Raw genomic sequence first — 16,409 nt, forward strand, 5'->3', positions numbered from 1 at the left:
AGCATCTGTGTTTTACTGTGTGTGTGTGTGACCGGTCTTGCATACCTACGTGTGTGTGTATACGTGGACACGTTTGTTATATATGAAGTGTGTATTAGTGTAGCCTACATATCCATCTTTCTGACCCCTGACCCCAGGTGTGGGCTACCCGTTGTGTCGTCCTGCGAGCGAGGCGGAGCGTCCGTTTGGGGAGGAGCTACTCCACAGCGTGGTCAAGAGCATCCAGAGGAACGACGTTTCTCGACCAATGGGACAGCTCCTACAGCTGCTGGGGCAGAGCCTGGGGGTCAAGAGGCAAAGGTCAGGGGTTACACATTGATAACACCATTGTCCAGGGGCATGTTGTGGGGCGGCAGGGTAGCTTAGTGGTTAGAGCGTTGGACTAGTAACCGGAAGGTTGCAAGTTCAAACCCCCGAGCTGACAAGGTACAAATCTGTCGTTCTGCCCCTGAACAGGCAGTTAACCCACTGTTCCTAGGTCGTCATTGAAAATAAGAATTAGTTCTTAACTGACTTGCCTAGTTAAATAAAGGTAAAATTAAAAATTAAAATAGATGTTCAGGGTGATGTAACGCTACTGAAACATTCAGATAGAAATATTTAATGTAGAACTTAATTGTCTGCCAGGATAAAGAATCATCAGCTCTATTCGTCCTATTTCTATCTCTCTGCAACATTCAGAGCTCATCACTAAATGCCACTCGGCCATCGCTCATCCATATATTTATATGTACAGTTGAAGTAGGAAGTTAACATACACTTAGGATGGAGTCATTAAAACTCGTTTTTCAACCACTCCACAAATTTCTTGTTAACAGACTATAGTTTTGGCAAGTTAGTTAGGACATCTACTTTGTGCATGACACAAGTCATTTTTCCAACAATTGTTTACAGACAGATTATTTCACTTATAATTCACTGTATCACAATTCCAGTGGGTCAGAAGTTTACATACACTAAGTTGACTGTGCCTTTAAACAGCTTGGAAAATTCCAGAAAATGATGTCATGGCTTTAGAAGCTTTTGATAGACTAATTGACATCATTTGAGTCAATTGGAGGTGTACCTGTGGATGTATTTCAAGGCCTACCTTCAAACTCAGTGCCTCTTTGCTTGACATCATGGGAAAATCAAAAGAAATCAGCCAAGACCTCAGAAAAAAAATTCTAGACCTCCACAAGTCCGGTTCGTCCTTGGGAGCAATTTCCAAACGTTTGAAGGTACCACGTTAATTTGTTCAAACAATAGTACGCAAGTATAAACACCATGGGACCACGCAGCCGTCATACGCCTCAGGAAGGAGACGCGTTCTACATTTACATTTACATTTAAGTCATTTAGCAGACGCTCTTGTTCTGTCTCCTAGAGATGAACGTACTTTGGTGCGAAAAGTGCAAATCAATCCCAGAACAACAGCAAAGGACCTTGTGAAGATGCTGGAGGAAACAGGTACAAAAGTATCTATATCCACAGTAAAACGAGTCCTATATCGACATAACCTGAAAGGCCGCTCACCAAGGAAGAAGCCACTGCTCTAAAACCACCATAAAAAAGTCAGACTACAGTTTGCAACTGCACATAGGGACAAAGATCGTACTTTTTGGAGAAATGTCCTCTGGTCTGATGAAACAAAAATAGAACTGTTTGGCCATAATGACCATCGTTATGTTTGGAGGAAAAAGGGGGAGGCTTGCAAGCCGAAGAACACCATCCCAACCATGAAGCACGGGGGTGGCAGCATCATGTTGTGGGGGGGCTTTGTTGCAGGAGGGACTGGTGCACTTCACAAAATAGATGGCATCATGAGGTAGGGAAATGATGTGGATATACTGAAGCAACATCTCAAGACATCAGTCAGGAAGTTAAAGCTTGGTCGCAAATGGGTCTTCCAAATGGACAATGACCCCAAGCATTACTTCCAAAGTTGTGACAAAATGGCTTAAGGACAACAATATCAAGATATTGGAGTGGCCATCACAAAGCCCTGACCTCAATCCCATAGAAAATATGTGGGCAGAACTGAAAAAGCATGTGCGAGCAAGGAGGCCTACAAACCAGACTCAGTTACACCATCTCTGTCTGGAGGAATGGGTCAAAATTCACCCAACTTATTGTGGGAAGCTTGTGGAAGGCTTCCCGAAACGTTTGACCCAAGTTAATCAATTTAAAGGCAATGCTACCAAATACTAATTGAGTGTATGTAAACTTCTGACCCACTGGGAATATGATGAAAGAAACAAAAGCTGAAATAAATCATTCTCTACTATTATTCTGACATTTCACATTCTTAAAATAAAGTGGTGATCCTAACTGACCTAAAACAGGGAATTTTTACTAGGATTAAATGTCAGGAATTGTGAAAAACAGAGTTTAAATGTATTTGGCTAAGGTTTATGTAAACGTCCGACTTCAACTGTACATATTCTCATTCACCCCTTTTAGATTTGTGTGTATTAGGTAGTTGTTCGATTTTACTGCACTGTCGGAACTAGAAGAACAAGCCTTTCGCTACACTCAATAACATCTGCTAACCAAGTGTATGTGACCAATAAAATGTCATTTGATTTGAGTCAGTTGGTGTAAATATAGCAAGGTTGGGAAAAAGGTTACGGTCAACATTAAGTATCATTAGCCCCTTTGATGTCAAAGACAGACAGTCGTTCATGCTATCTACTGTAGCTAGTCTGCTAAATGTCCTCTGTAACATCTAACGTCCCTGTGCCCTTCCCTCTGCAGGAGTCTGTACAGAGACATCCTCTTCCTGTGTCTGGTGGCTCTGGGAAAGGACAACATTGACATCGGTAAGTCTGCGTTCATTGTGCTAGTAGTTTCAGAAGTACTGTAGTGTGCTCACAGCCAACTACTCTTCAGGTGCAACAAGGCACAGAAACGTCATCTAGAAGTCAACCCATACACGTCCTCTAGAAGTCAACCCATACACGTCCTCTAGAAGTCAACCCGTACACGTCCTCTAGAAGTCAACCCGTACACGTCCTCTAGAAGTCAACCTGTACACGTCCTATAGAAGTCAACCCGTACACGTCCTCTAGAAGTCAACCCGTACACGTCATCTAGAAGTCAACCCTTACACGTCATCTAGAAGTCAACCCGTACACGTCCTCTAGAAGTCAACCCGTACACGTCCTCTAGAAGTCAACCCATACACGTCCTCTAGAAGTCAACCCATACACGTCCTCTAGAAGTCAACCCATACACGTCCTCTAGAAGTCAACCCATACATGTCCTCTAGAAGTCAACCCATACACGTCATCTAGAAGTCAACCCATACACGTCCTCTAGAAGTCAACCCGTACACGTCCTCTAGAAGTCAACCCGTACACGTCCTCTAGAAGTCAACCCGTACACGTCATCTAGAAGTCAACCCGTACACGTCCTCTAGAAGTCAACCCGTACACGTCCTCTAGAAGTCAACCCTTAAACGTCCTCTAGAAGTCAACCCATACACGTCCTCTAGAAGTCAACCCGTACACGTCCTCTAGAAGTCAACCCGTACACGTCCTCTAGAAGTCAACCCGTACACGTCCTCTAGAAGTCAACCCATACACGTCCTCTAGAAGTCAACCCATACACGTCCTCTAGAAGTCAACCCATACACGTCATCTAGAAGTCAACCCATACACGTCATCTAGAAGTCAACCCATACACGTCCTCTAGAAGTCAACCCATACACGTCCTCTAGAAGTCAACCCATACACGTCCTCTAGAAGTCAACCCATACACGTCCTCTAGAAGTCAACCCATACACGTCCTCTAGAAGTCAACCCATACACGTCCTCTAGAAGTCAACCCATACACGTCCTCTAGAAGTCAACCCATACACGTCCTCTAGAAGTCAACCCATACACGTCCTCTAGAAGTCAACCCAAACACGTCCTCTAGAAGTCAACCCGTACACTGTTGAATGCTCCTGCAGTGGACTGCGGCGTTTTCCTCCAGAAGGTCTTCAGTTTAAATGACATTTAAATCGGTGTTGAACATCGTTGTGTTGTAACGCGTCTCACTCTTTCTCCTCCCTCCAGACGCTTTTGACCGCGAATACAAGATGGCGTACGACCACCTCAGCCCCAACCTGGTGAAGCTGACGCACAACTGCGACCGTCCGCCCAGCGCTGGGGTCATGGAGTGTCGCAAGACCTTCGGAGAGCCCTACCTCTGACCCCTTTACCCCTGACGTGTCACCTCCGACAGACACTCCACCCGGCCAGTGACCTCCGTCACTCGGCCAGTCACCTCCTCCACCCGGCCAGTCACCTCTGTCACTCGGCCAGTCACCTCCTCCACCCGGCCAGTGACCTCCGTCACTCGGCCAGTCACCTCCTGCCAGCCAGTCACCTCCTTTCACTCGGCCAGTCACCTCTGTCACTCGGCCAGTCACCTCCTCCACCCGGCCAGTCACCTCTGTCACTCGGCCAGTCACCTCCTCCACCCGGCCAGTCACCTCTGTCACTCGGCCAGTCACCTCCTCCACCCGGCCAGCCAGTCACCTCCGTCACTCGGCCAGTCACCTCTGTCACTCGGCCAGTCACCTCCTCCACCCGGCCAGTCATCTCTGTCACTCGGCCAGTCACCTCCTCCACCCGGCCAGCCAGTCACCTCCGTCACTCGGCCAGTCACCTCCTCCACCCGGCCAGCCAGTCACCTCCGTCACTCGGCCAGTCACCTCCGTCACTCGGCCAATCACCTCCGTCACTCGGCCAGCCAGTCACCTCCGTCACTCGGCATAGCACAGCCGTGGGTAGCCCACATGGGTAGGGTTGAAGAGATCTTTTGCGTCCATGAAAAGCACATGTATAAAATCCATGTATTACAACGGTGGCTCTCCCAAAGAGGACTGAGGAGCTTTAAAGACGACCTCAGGAATCCACTTTAGAAAGACGTACAGAATGCGTGACGATGAGCTTGTTGACACTGTGATGTTTGGGGTCATGTCCGTCACCTGTGAGAGATGGGACGGGGCTGACCAGAGACTAACGTAGCTGACCAGAGACTAACGTAGCTGACCAGAGACTAACGGAGCTGACCAGAAACTAACGGAGCTGACCAGAGACTAACGGAGCTGACCAGAGACTAACGGGGCTGACCAGAGACTAACGGAGCTGACCAGAGACTAACGGAGCTGACCAGAGACTAGCGGAGCTGACCAGAGACTAGCGGAGCTGACCAGAGACTAACGGAGCTGACCAGAGACTAACGGAGCTGACCAGAGACTAACGGAGCCGACCAGAAACTAACGGAGCTGACCAGAGACTAACGGAGTTGACCAGAGACTAACGGAGCTGACCAGAGACTAACGGAGCTGACCAGAGACTAACGGAGCTGACCAGAGACTAACGGAGCTGACCGACCAGGGGGTTATTATGTAGTCTGACCAGTCTCACAAAAGGATGTTGTTGTTTTTATCCCATCTCATCACCTGGTCGTTAAGGGTTCTGGACGTACCCCTCTGGATGGATGGAGATCATACTCATTAATGTAACAACGCTTTCACACACAATGACGTGTTCTATTTCGGGGTACTTATGTTTTCAGAAATCTTGTACAAATTGTGACATAAAATACAAAATGTACTTTATATACGACAGTAGTAGTAGGGACCTTTTATAAAAATAAAAAAACATTTGTATTATATAGTCATATATAGAGACTAATATTAGCAATATTTTACTTAACTTTTGAATTCTATTTATACAAAGTAAGACTTTTATTTATTTTAGTCTATTTTATTTGTTTAGCTGGATGTACTGGTTTCGTGTCAGGGTGGAACATCTATTCCTCTCCTCCTGTGGTTGATGGATGTACTGGTTTCGTGTCAGGGTGAAACATCTATTCCTCTCCTCCTGTGGTTGATGGATGTACTGGCTTCGTATCAGGGTGAACCATCTATTCCTCTCCTCCTGTGGTTGATGGATGTACTGGCTTCGTGTCAGGGTGAAACATCTATTCCTCTCCTCCTGTGGTTGATGGATGTACTGGCTTCGTGTCAGGGTGAAACATCTATTCCTCTCCTCCTGTGGTTGATGGATGTACTGGCTTCGTGTCAGGGTGAACCATATATTCCTCTCCTCCTGTGGTTGATGGATGTACTGGCTTCGTGTCAGGGTGAACCATCTATTCCTCTCCTCCTGCCGTTGATGGCTGTTAGAATGTTCTGTGGTTGATGGATTACTGGCAGTGAGTAGTGAACCATCTGATTCCTCTCCTCCTGTGGTTGATGGATCACACTGATGTCCAGGCTGAAACATCTAATTCCTCTCCTCCTGTTTGATGGATGTATTGTATCAGTGAGGGTGGAACAGATTCCTCAAAACAACTGGTCGTTTAAGGGTGAAAATATTCCTCTCCTAAATACTTCATTTCCGTGTCAGGGTGAAACATCTATTCTCTCCTCCTGTGGTTGATGGATGTTGGTTGTTGTCAGGGTGAAACATCTATTCCTCTCCTCCTGCGGTTGATGGAAATCGTTCAGGGTGAAAATACCCATCCTGTGGTTGATGGATACTTTGACGCGTTTGGAAATCTGATTCACTGTCCTCCTGTGGTTGATGGATGTACTGTGCATCTGTCAGGGTGGAACATCTATTCCTCTCCTCCTGTGGTTGATGGATCTTTGGTCAGGGGGGACAACCTCCTGTGGTTGATGGAACTGGCTCCTCAGATATCAGTAAACATCATTAAAGTCCTCCATTTGAATGTACCTTCCAGTTAGGGTGGAAATCTACCTTTTATGGATGTACCTTCAAGTTAAGGCTGAAACATCTATTCCTCTCCTGCTTTTGATGGATGTACTGGCTTCAAGTTAGGGTGAAACATCTTTCCTCTCCTCCTGTGGTTGATGGATGTACCTTTGTCAGGGTGAAACATCTATTCCTCTCCTCCTGTGGTTGATGGATGTACCTTTTGAAACATCTATTCCTTCCTCCTGTGGTTGATGGATGTACTGGCCGTGTTGAAACATCTATTCCTCTCCTCCTGTGGTTGATGGATGTACCTTTTTGAAACATATATTCCTCTCCTCCTAAAGTTGATGGATGTACTGGCTTCGTGTCAGGCTGAAACATCTATTCCTCTCCTCCTGTGGTTGATGGAGAACTGGTAGTTCAGGCTGAAACATCTATTTTGCTCCTGTGGTTGATGGATGTACTGGCTTCGTGTCAGGGTGAAACATATAGGTCCTCCTGTGGTTGATGGATGTACTGGCTTCTCTTCAGGCTGAAACATCTATTCCTCTCCTCCTGTGGTTGATGGATGTACTGGCTCGTGTCAGGCTGAAACATCTATTCCTCTCCTCCTGTGGTTGATGGATATACTGGCTTCGTGTCAGGGTGAAACATCTATTCCTCTTTCCTGTGGTTGATGGATGTACCTGAAAATCTATTCCTCTCCTCCTGTGGTTGATTAATGTACTGGTTTTCCAAAATCTATTCACAATGGTGAAACATTCCTCTCCTCCTGTGGTTGATGGATGTATACTGAACAGGGTGAAAATATTCCTCTCCTCCTGGAAAGTGATGGATCCCATGTTTTCATGAGCTGAAAATAAAAGATCTCCTGTGGTTGAAATGTTCTGGCACGTGTCAAAAAAACATCTATTTCTCCTCTGTGGTTGATGGAATAAAATTGTGTCAGGCTGAAACATCTTTCCTCTCCTCCTGTGGTTTGGATTTATCCTTTGTCAGGGTGAAAGATAATTCCTCTCCTCCTGTGGTTGATGGAACAACATGACCATTCAGGGTGAACATCTATTCCTCTCCTCCTGTGGTTGATGGATGCGCAGTTTTTACTGGCTTCGTGTCAGGCTGAAACATCTATTCCTCTCCTCCTGTGGTTGATGGATATACTGGCACGTGTCAGGGTGAAACATCAGATATCTCCTGTTTTGATGGATGTACTGGCTTCGTGTCAGGCTGAAACATCTATGCCTCTGACTGGTTGATGGATGAAACCACAGGCTGAAAATCTATTCCTCTCCTCCAGTGGTTGATGGATCTGGCTTCTTCAGGGTGAAACGGGATTCTCTCCTCCTGTGGTTGATGGATGTAGGGGTGCTGAAACATCTATTCCTCTTCCTGTCTGATGGATGTTTTGTGGGGTGAAACATCTATTGGCCTGGCTCCTCCTGTGGTTGATGGGCCTGGCTCCCCAGTGGGCTGAAACATCTATTGAGCCTGGCTCCCCTGTGGTTGATGGATGTACTGGCTCCCGTGTGGGTGAAACATCTATTCCTCTCCTCCTGTGGTTGATGGATGACTGGGTTCCAAGTGGGTGGGCCTATTGGCTCCTCCTGTGGTTGATGGATGTACTGGGTTCCAAGTGGGTCAGGCTGAAACTCTATTCCTCTCCTCCTGTGGTTGATGGGACTGGCTTCGTGTCAAGTGGGTATTCCTCTCCTCCAGTGATGGATGGACTGGCTTCGTGTCAGGGTGGGCATCTGGCTCCTCCAGTGGTTGATGGATGTACTGGGTTCCAAGTGTCAGGCTGAAGCATCTATTGGCTCCTCCAGTGGTTGATGGACTGGGTTCCGTGTCAGGGTGAAACATCTATTGGCTCCTCCAGTGATGGATGGACTGGGTTCCAAGTGTCAGGCTGAGCCTGGCTCCTCCTGTGGTTGATGGATGGACTGGGTTCAGGCTGAAACATCTATTCCTCTCCTCCCAGTTGATGGATGTACTGGGTTCCGTGTCAGGGTGAAACATATATTCCTCTCCTCCTGTGGTTGATGGACACTGACTTTATTTTAATTGGCTAACGTGTCAGGGTAAACATCTTTGAAAGTGTTTGGATGTACTGCTGCGTTTATATTTTAGGTCATCTATTCTGTTCCTGTGGTTGATATGTCTAGAGTTGGGGGTCAGGGTAAGAATGATTCTCTCCTCCATTGATGGATGTAGGTGAGTTGGTGGTTCTATTCCTTTCTCCCAGTCAATTCTCTTCAATGAAACATCTATTCTCTTTGTGAATTTGGATTTACTTTCGTGTCAAATGGAACATCTATTCCTCTCCTCCTGTGGTTGATGGATGTACTGGCCCGTGTCAGGGTGAAAATATATTCCTCTCCTCCTGTGGTTGATGGATGTCTGCTTCGTGTCAGGGTGAACCATCTATTCCTCTCCTCCTGTGGTTGATGGATGTACTGGCTTCGTGTCAGGGTGGAACATCTATTCCTCTCCTCCTGTGGTTGATGGATGTACTGGCTTCGTGTCAGGGTGGAACATATATTCCTCTCCTCCTTTTGATGGATGTACTCTATATACTGTCAGGGTGAAACATCTATTCTGTGTTTCTTCCTGTGGTTGATGGGTACTGTCAGGGTGAAACATCTATTCCTCTCCTCCCGGTTGATGGATGTACTGGCTTCGTGTCAGGGTGAAACATCTATTTCAGCAGCCTCCTGTGGTTGATGGTTCAGTTCAGGGTGAAACACATGCATTCAAAACTCCTTTTTGGGGTGATGGATGTACTGGCTTCGTGGGGTGAAACATCTATTCCTCTCCTCCTGTGGTTGATGGATCAGGACTGGCTTCGTGTCAGGGTGGCTGGTTGATGGATGACAGGGTGGAACATCTATTCCTCTCCTCCTGTGGTTGATGGATGTACTGGCTTCAAGTGTCAGGGGGACATCTATTCCTCTCCTCCTGTGGTTGATGGATGGCTATGATGTCAGGGTGAAACATCTATTTATCCCCTCCTGTTTGATGGATGTACTACCGTGTCAGGGTGAAACATATATTCCTCTCCTCAGTGGCGTTGATGGCTGTTAGAATGTTCTGGCCTGTTATTTACAGTGATGATGTAACTGTATCTGATACTGTATCACAGTGGCTATGATGTCATAGCTGTTTATAAGCTGCTTTGTTATTGTATCAGTGAGGGCATTCAAAGATTCACTCAAAACAACTAAAGTCGCTTTAAAACTGCCAAGGGTTTAAATACTTCACAGTGCAATTTACAACAGATGTTGTTGTTGTTGACAAGACGTGGCCTGAGTATGGATTGATTCGTTTGATCAACAAAATATAAATATTTATTACAGAAATACCCATACTGAGTCGAATACTTTGACGTTTACAAAACTGATTGATCACTGTTTCTGTTTTTAAAGTAATGTGCATCTGTAAAACAGACTTACATTTACATTACATTTAAGTCATTTATACTGATGACTTACAAATTGGTGCATTCACCTTTGACCTCCAGTGGAACAGTAGTTCGGGGGGTGAGAAGGATTACTTTATCCTATCCTAGGTATTTAAAGAGGTGGGGTTTCAGGTGTCTCCGGAAGGTGGTGATTATACTGCTTTTAGTTGTCTTGAGGGAGTTTGTTCCACCATTGGGGGCCAGCAGTTGAACAGTTTTGACTGGGCTGGCGGGAACTGAAACTTCCTCAGTGGTAGGGAGGCGAGCAGGCCAGAGGTGGATGAAAGTGCCCTTGTTTGGGTGTAGGGCCTGATCAGAGCCTGGAGGTACTGAGGTGCCGTTCCCCTCACAGCTCCGTAGGCAAGCACCATGGTCTTGTAGCGGATGCGAGCTTCAACTGGAAGCCAGTGGAGGGAGCGGAGGAGCTCAAATCTTGGGAATTGAACACCAGAGTACGGCTTCTATGAGTTGAGGGTTTAATGGCACAGGCAGGGAGCCCAGCCAACAGCGAGTTGCAGTTCCAGACGGGAGATGACAAGTGCCTGGATTAGGACCTGCGCCGCTTCCTGTGTGAGGCAGGGTCCTCTGCGGATGTTGTAGAGCATGAACCTACAGGAACGGGCCACCGCCTTGATGTTAGTTGACTTTGACATCTTTGGCACAACATGCTGCATGAATCGGCTCCTCAGATATCAGTATTAATATCATTAAAGTACCTTTTAAAGTACCTTCCAGTTAAAGTGAAGTACCTTTTAAAGTACCTTCAAGTTAAAGTGAAGTACCTTTTAAAGTACCTTCAAGTTAAAGTGAAGTACATTTTAAAGTACCTTCAAGTTAAAGTGAAGTACATTTTAAAGTACCTTCAAGTTAAAGTTGGAGTAACTTTTAAAGTACTTTCAAGTTAAAGTTGGAGTACCTTTTAAAGTACCTTCAAGTTAAAATTGGAGTACCTTTTAAAGTACCTTCAAGTTAAAGTTGGAGTACCTTTTAAAGTACCTTCAAGTTAAAGTTGGAGTACCTTTTAAAGTACCTTCAAGTTAAAATTGGAGTACCTTTTAAAGTACCTTCAAGTTAAAGTTGAAGTACCTTTTAAAGTACCTTCAAGTTAAAGTTGGAGTACCTTTGAGGACCTCTGTGTACTGTTAAGAACATGTAGTTACCCTTTTGCCATATGGAGGGAATATTGCTACACGACTAGGTTCCGTGTTTCAAGTCCTTTCATATTCACCTATACGTGTGGGGCCTCTCTTCAGGTGTTATAAACTGTGAATAGTGGGTTATGACAGGGAATTTACAAGGAACATATGGGGTTGTTCAATAGTTTTGAGGTAACTGTCTGTTCCCCTTCAAAAACTTTTATTTTATTTTAATTTATGTGTTTTAGAACCAAAATAATAATCATCCAAAACAGCACAATGGTACAGTGTGTATACTGAACAAAAATATAAACGCAACATGGAAAGTGTTGGTCCCATGTTTTCATGAGCTGAAATAAAAGATCCCAGAAATGTTCCACACGCACAAAAAAGCTTATTTCTCTCAAATAAAATTGTGCGCATAAATTTGTTTACATCCAAATTTGTTTATCCTTTGCCAAGATAATCCAAATCAAGAAGCTGATTAAACAACATGACCATTACACAAGTGCACCTTGTGCCGGGGAGAATTAACGGCCAGTCTAAAATGCGCAGTTTTGTCACACAACAGAATGCCACAGATATCTCAAGTTTTGAGGGAGCGTGCAATTTGCATGCTGACTGCAGGAAACCACATGTAATCACGCCCGCCCAGAACCTCCACATCCGGCTTCTTCACCTGCGGGATCGTCTGAAGGAGGAGGAGAGGGGTGCTGAGGAGTATTTCTGTCTGTAATTTTTGTGGGGGAAAAATAATAATTCTGATTGGCCTGGCTCCCAAGTGGGTGGGCCTGGCTCCCCAGTGGGTGGACTGGGTTCCAAGTGGGTGAGCCTGGCTCCCCAGTGGGTGGACTGGGTTCCAAATGGGTGGGCCTGGCTCCCCAGTGGGTGGACTGGGTTCCAAGTGGGTGGGCCTGGCTCCCCAGTGGGTGGACTGGGTTCCAAGTGGGTGGGCCTGGCTCCCCAGTGAGTGGACTGGGTTCCAAGTGGGTGGGCCTGGCTCCCCAGTGGGTGGACTTGGCTTCCAAGTGGGTGGGCCTGGCTCCCCAGTGGGTGGACTGGGTTCCAAGTGGGTGAGCCTGGCTCCACAGTGAGTGGACTGGGTTCCAAGTGGGTGAGCCTGGCTCCACAGTGAGTGGACTGGGTTCCAAGTGGGTGAGCCTGGCTCCACAGTGAGTGGACTGGGTTCCAAGTGGGTGAGCCTGGCTCCACAGTGAGTGGACTGGGTTCCAAGTGGGTGAGCCTGGCTCCACAGTGAGTGGACTGGGTTCCAAGTGGGTGGGCCTATGCCCTCCCAGGCCCCACTATGACTTTATTTTAATTGACTGATTCCCTTCTATACACTGTAACTCAGTAAAATCTTTGAAAGTGTTGCATGTTGCGTTTATATTTTAGGTCAGTCTAGTTCTGTTAGGAGATATAAGTCTAGAGTTGGGGGTCAGTAAGAATGATTCATACCATTGATGTGTAGGTGAGTTGGGGTTCATTCCATTTCAATTCCAGTCAATTCTCTTCAATGCTTTTCAATTTGGAATTTGGTTTACTTTCTAAATGGACCCATTTGAAATGGAACTGAGCCCCTCCAGTCCCAAAATGTATTTCCCAAACCGGAAGCCAGTTCTGTTCTGGTTTCTGACCCACGTTGAAGGACGTCAGGCCCGACACAACACACCAACGTTCAATAACTCCATACGTCCTCTAACGTTTTAGACATGATCCTATGTTCATCTATATACTGTATACAATACACGTGTTCTGTGTTTCTTCCATACAAGGTACTGTAGGAGTAACACCCTACGTTTGGGTTCGTTGTTCAGCAGCACAAATTAATGTTCAGTTGGCACATCACATGCAGTCAAAACCTTTTTTTGGGGTGGGGGGGGTGAAAAGAAGTGGTTGAAGTATCAGGACCTCGCTACAGTGGCTATGATGACATAGCTGTTTATCCCCTGGCCTGTTATACTGATGATACCAAGTATCAGGGCCTCGCTACAGTGGCTATGATGTCATAGCTGTTTATCCCCTGGCCTGTTATACTGATGATACCAAGTATCAGGGCCTCGCTACAGTGGCTATGATGTCATAGCTGTTTATCCCCTGGCCTGTTATACTGATGATACCAAGTATCAGGGCCTCGCTACAGTGGCTATGATGTCATAGCTGTTTATCCCCGGCCTGTTATACTGATGAAACCAAGTATCAGGGCCTCGCTACAGTGGCTATGATGTCATAGCTGTTTATCCCCGGCCTGTTATACTGATGATACCAAGTATCAGGGCCTCGCTACAGTGGCTATGATGTCATAGCTGTTTATCCCCGGCCTGTTATACTGATGAAACCAAGTTCAGCCTTTGGCGATGTATTGTCTTCAGTTCATTTTACATCATGTCTGGTGATTTTATGTGTGGGGGGGAGGGGTGCACCTGAACATAGATTATAATGCTTTTAGTTGTCTTGAGTGGACAACAACCGTTGACTCCACTTGACCAGGTAAACACTTGAAAATCCTCCCAGGTTTAAAGTCCGCAGCAACATCTCTCTCGCCGGGGAAAATACTTCCAACTCAGAATGAAATCATTGAAGTACCTTTATGACGTGATACTGCCCCCCTTTCAACAGATACGTTAAACGCCTCTCCTGGCCGACTATGTAGACGGACGCGTCACCAGTCGTCTTACCTAACGTGAGGCACGCCGGTGACCTCCAATTACAATGTAACAACAGACTGATGTCATTGGCTAGAAGAGGACCTTTTTGTCAAGAAGGGTCCAATGAGAGCTGGCTAGCGCTACTATGCAAACATGAAACGTGACGTTGCTATTTTGAAAGCTAAAGATTGTTACCAACCACAACTAAGTGGTTAAGAGAGACCTGGACTGTCCCCAAAAAATATCACTCACGATATCAGCAGTACGAACAGCTTTTAAATGGTTTAGTTGTCAATCTCTGCAGATGAAGGGCTCTATTCAATCCGCGAGGCGGAAGTGTTCCTGATTGAGCAGAGACTGACGGTAAACGATGCTCCATGGGAAATGATCTTTACATTCCCATCACAGAATCTGTCACTCTTCAGCTGTACAGACTGAATAGAGCTCTAGAAGGTTATAAGTCGTTCTAGAAGGAAATGATCTTTACATTTCCATCACAGAATCTGTCACTCTTCAGCTGTACAGACTGAATAGAGCTCTAGAAGGTTATAAGTCGTTCTAGAAGGAAATGTACAAACAAAAATGTTTCATTGTATTTAGGGTCACTGTATAATATTTGATCTGCTCTTTGTATAGAGAAGACATTTTGTAAAAATGTTCCTTGTGTTGTTTTACAGCTCTGTACGACAGGTCTGTGGATCTGATGATGAGATTACAGCTCTGTACGACAGGTCTGTGGATCTGATGATGAGATTACAGCTCTGTACGACAGGTCTGTGGATCTGATGATGAGATTACAGCTCTGTACGACAGGTCTGTGGATCTGATGATGAGATTACAGCTCTGATTACAGCTCGACAGGTCTGTGGATCTGATGATGAGATTACAGCTCTGTGGATCTGATGATGAGACAGGTCTGTGGATCTGATGATGAGATTACAGCTCTGTACGACAGGTCTGTGGATCTGATGATGAGATTACAGCTCTGTACGACAGGTCTGTGGATCTGATGATGAGATTACAGCTCTGTACGACAGGTCTGTGGATCTGATGATGAGATTACAGCTCTGTACGACAGGTCTGTGGATCTGATGATGAGATTACAGCTCTGTACGACAGGTCTGTGGATCTGATGATGAGATTAATCATGTTGGACTGGATCTTTAGAGTTGTCTCAGACTGGAAATAAAATCACTTATACCATGGCCAATCGTGTGTGTTTCTACACTGGGATTAAATCACTTATACTGTGGCCAATCGTGTGTGTTTCTACACTGGGATTTAATCACGTCTACTGTGGCCAATCGTGTGTGTTTCTACACAGGGATTTAATCACGTCTACTGTGGCCAATCGTGTGTGTTTCTACACTGGGATTTAATCACGTCTACTGTGGCCAATCGTGTGTGTTTCTACACTGGGATTAAATCACTTATACTGTGGCCAATCGTGTGTGTTTCTACACAGGGATTTAATCACTTATACTGTGGCCAATCGTGTGTATTTCTACACTGGGATTAAATCACTTATACCATGGCCAATCGTGTGTGTTTCTACACTGGGATTTAATCACGTCTACTGTGGCCAATCGTGTGTGTTTCTACACTGGGATTAAATCACTTATACCGTGGCCAATCGCGTGTGTTTCTACACTGGGATTAAATCACATTATCGTGGCCAATCGTGTGTGTTTCTACACTGGGATTTAAATCACTAATATACTTATGGCCAATCGTGTGTGCTGGGATTTAATCAATCGTGTGTGTTTCTACACTGGGATTTAATCATATACGTCTACGTGTGTGCACTGGGATTTAATCGTGTGTGTTTCTACACTGGGATTAAATCACTTATACCGTGGCCAATCGTGTGTGTTTCTACACTGGGATTTAATCACATATACCGTGGCCAATCGTGTGTGTTTCTACACTGGGATTAAATCACTTATACCGTGGCCAATCGTGTGTGTTTCTACACTGGGATTAAATCACTTATACCGTGGCCAATCGTGTGTGTTTCTACACGGATTTAATCACATATACCGTGGCCAATCGTGTGTTTCTACACGGATTTAATCACATATACCGTGGCCAATCGTGTGTGTTTCTACACTGGGATTTAATCACATATACCGTGGCCAATCGTGTGTGTTTCTACACTGGGATTTAATCACGTCTACTGTGGCCAATCGTGTGTGTTTCTACACTGGGATTAAATCACTTATACCGTGGCCAATCGTGTGTGTTTCTACACGGGGATTTAATCACGTCTGGGATTTATGCTTAAAACGACGTCCACAGCCTTGACAGCGAACGCCATCTTTGTGAACGCCGGCGAAAATGACGTTTGAAAGACATACTGTCAACAACACACTTTGTTGTATATATTTTTCTGACAATACACCTTTTTGATTGAATCCTGGCTTGAATTTCAAATGACCTCAGAACATTTGTTTTCACACAACATAATGAA

The 16,409-nt window shown here is 45.5% G+C and overlaps 1 protein-coding gene across 1 annotated transcript in view; it reads left to right on the forward strand.

Annotated features, from left to right (window-relative positions):
- Positions 1-4,334, forward strand: part of LOC115128114 (C-myc promoter-binding protein-like) — a 137,599-nt gene extending 133,265 nt beyond the window's left edge. The window contains 3 exon segments of the mRNA XM_065012440.1: positions 138-300; positions 2,737-2,801; positions 4,041-4,334. Of these exon segments, the coding sequence (XP_064868512.1) occupies positions 138-300; positions 2,737-2,801; positions 4,041-4,177 (365 nt within the window). The 3' untranslated portion in view covers positions 4,178-4,334.
- The last annotated feature ends 12,075 nt before the right edge of the window (positions 4,335-16,409 follow it).

This window comes from Oncorhynchus nerka, linkage group LG27 (genome assembly GCF_034236695.1).
Source record: "Oncorhynchus nerka isolate Pitt River linkage group LG27, Oner_Uvic_2.0, whole genome shotgun sequence".
NCBI classification, from domain to species: Eukaryota; Metazoa; Chordata; class Actinopteri; order Salmoniformes; family Salmonidae; genus Oncorhynchus; species Oncorhynchus nerka.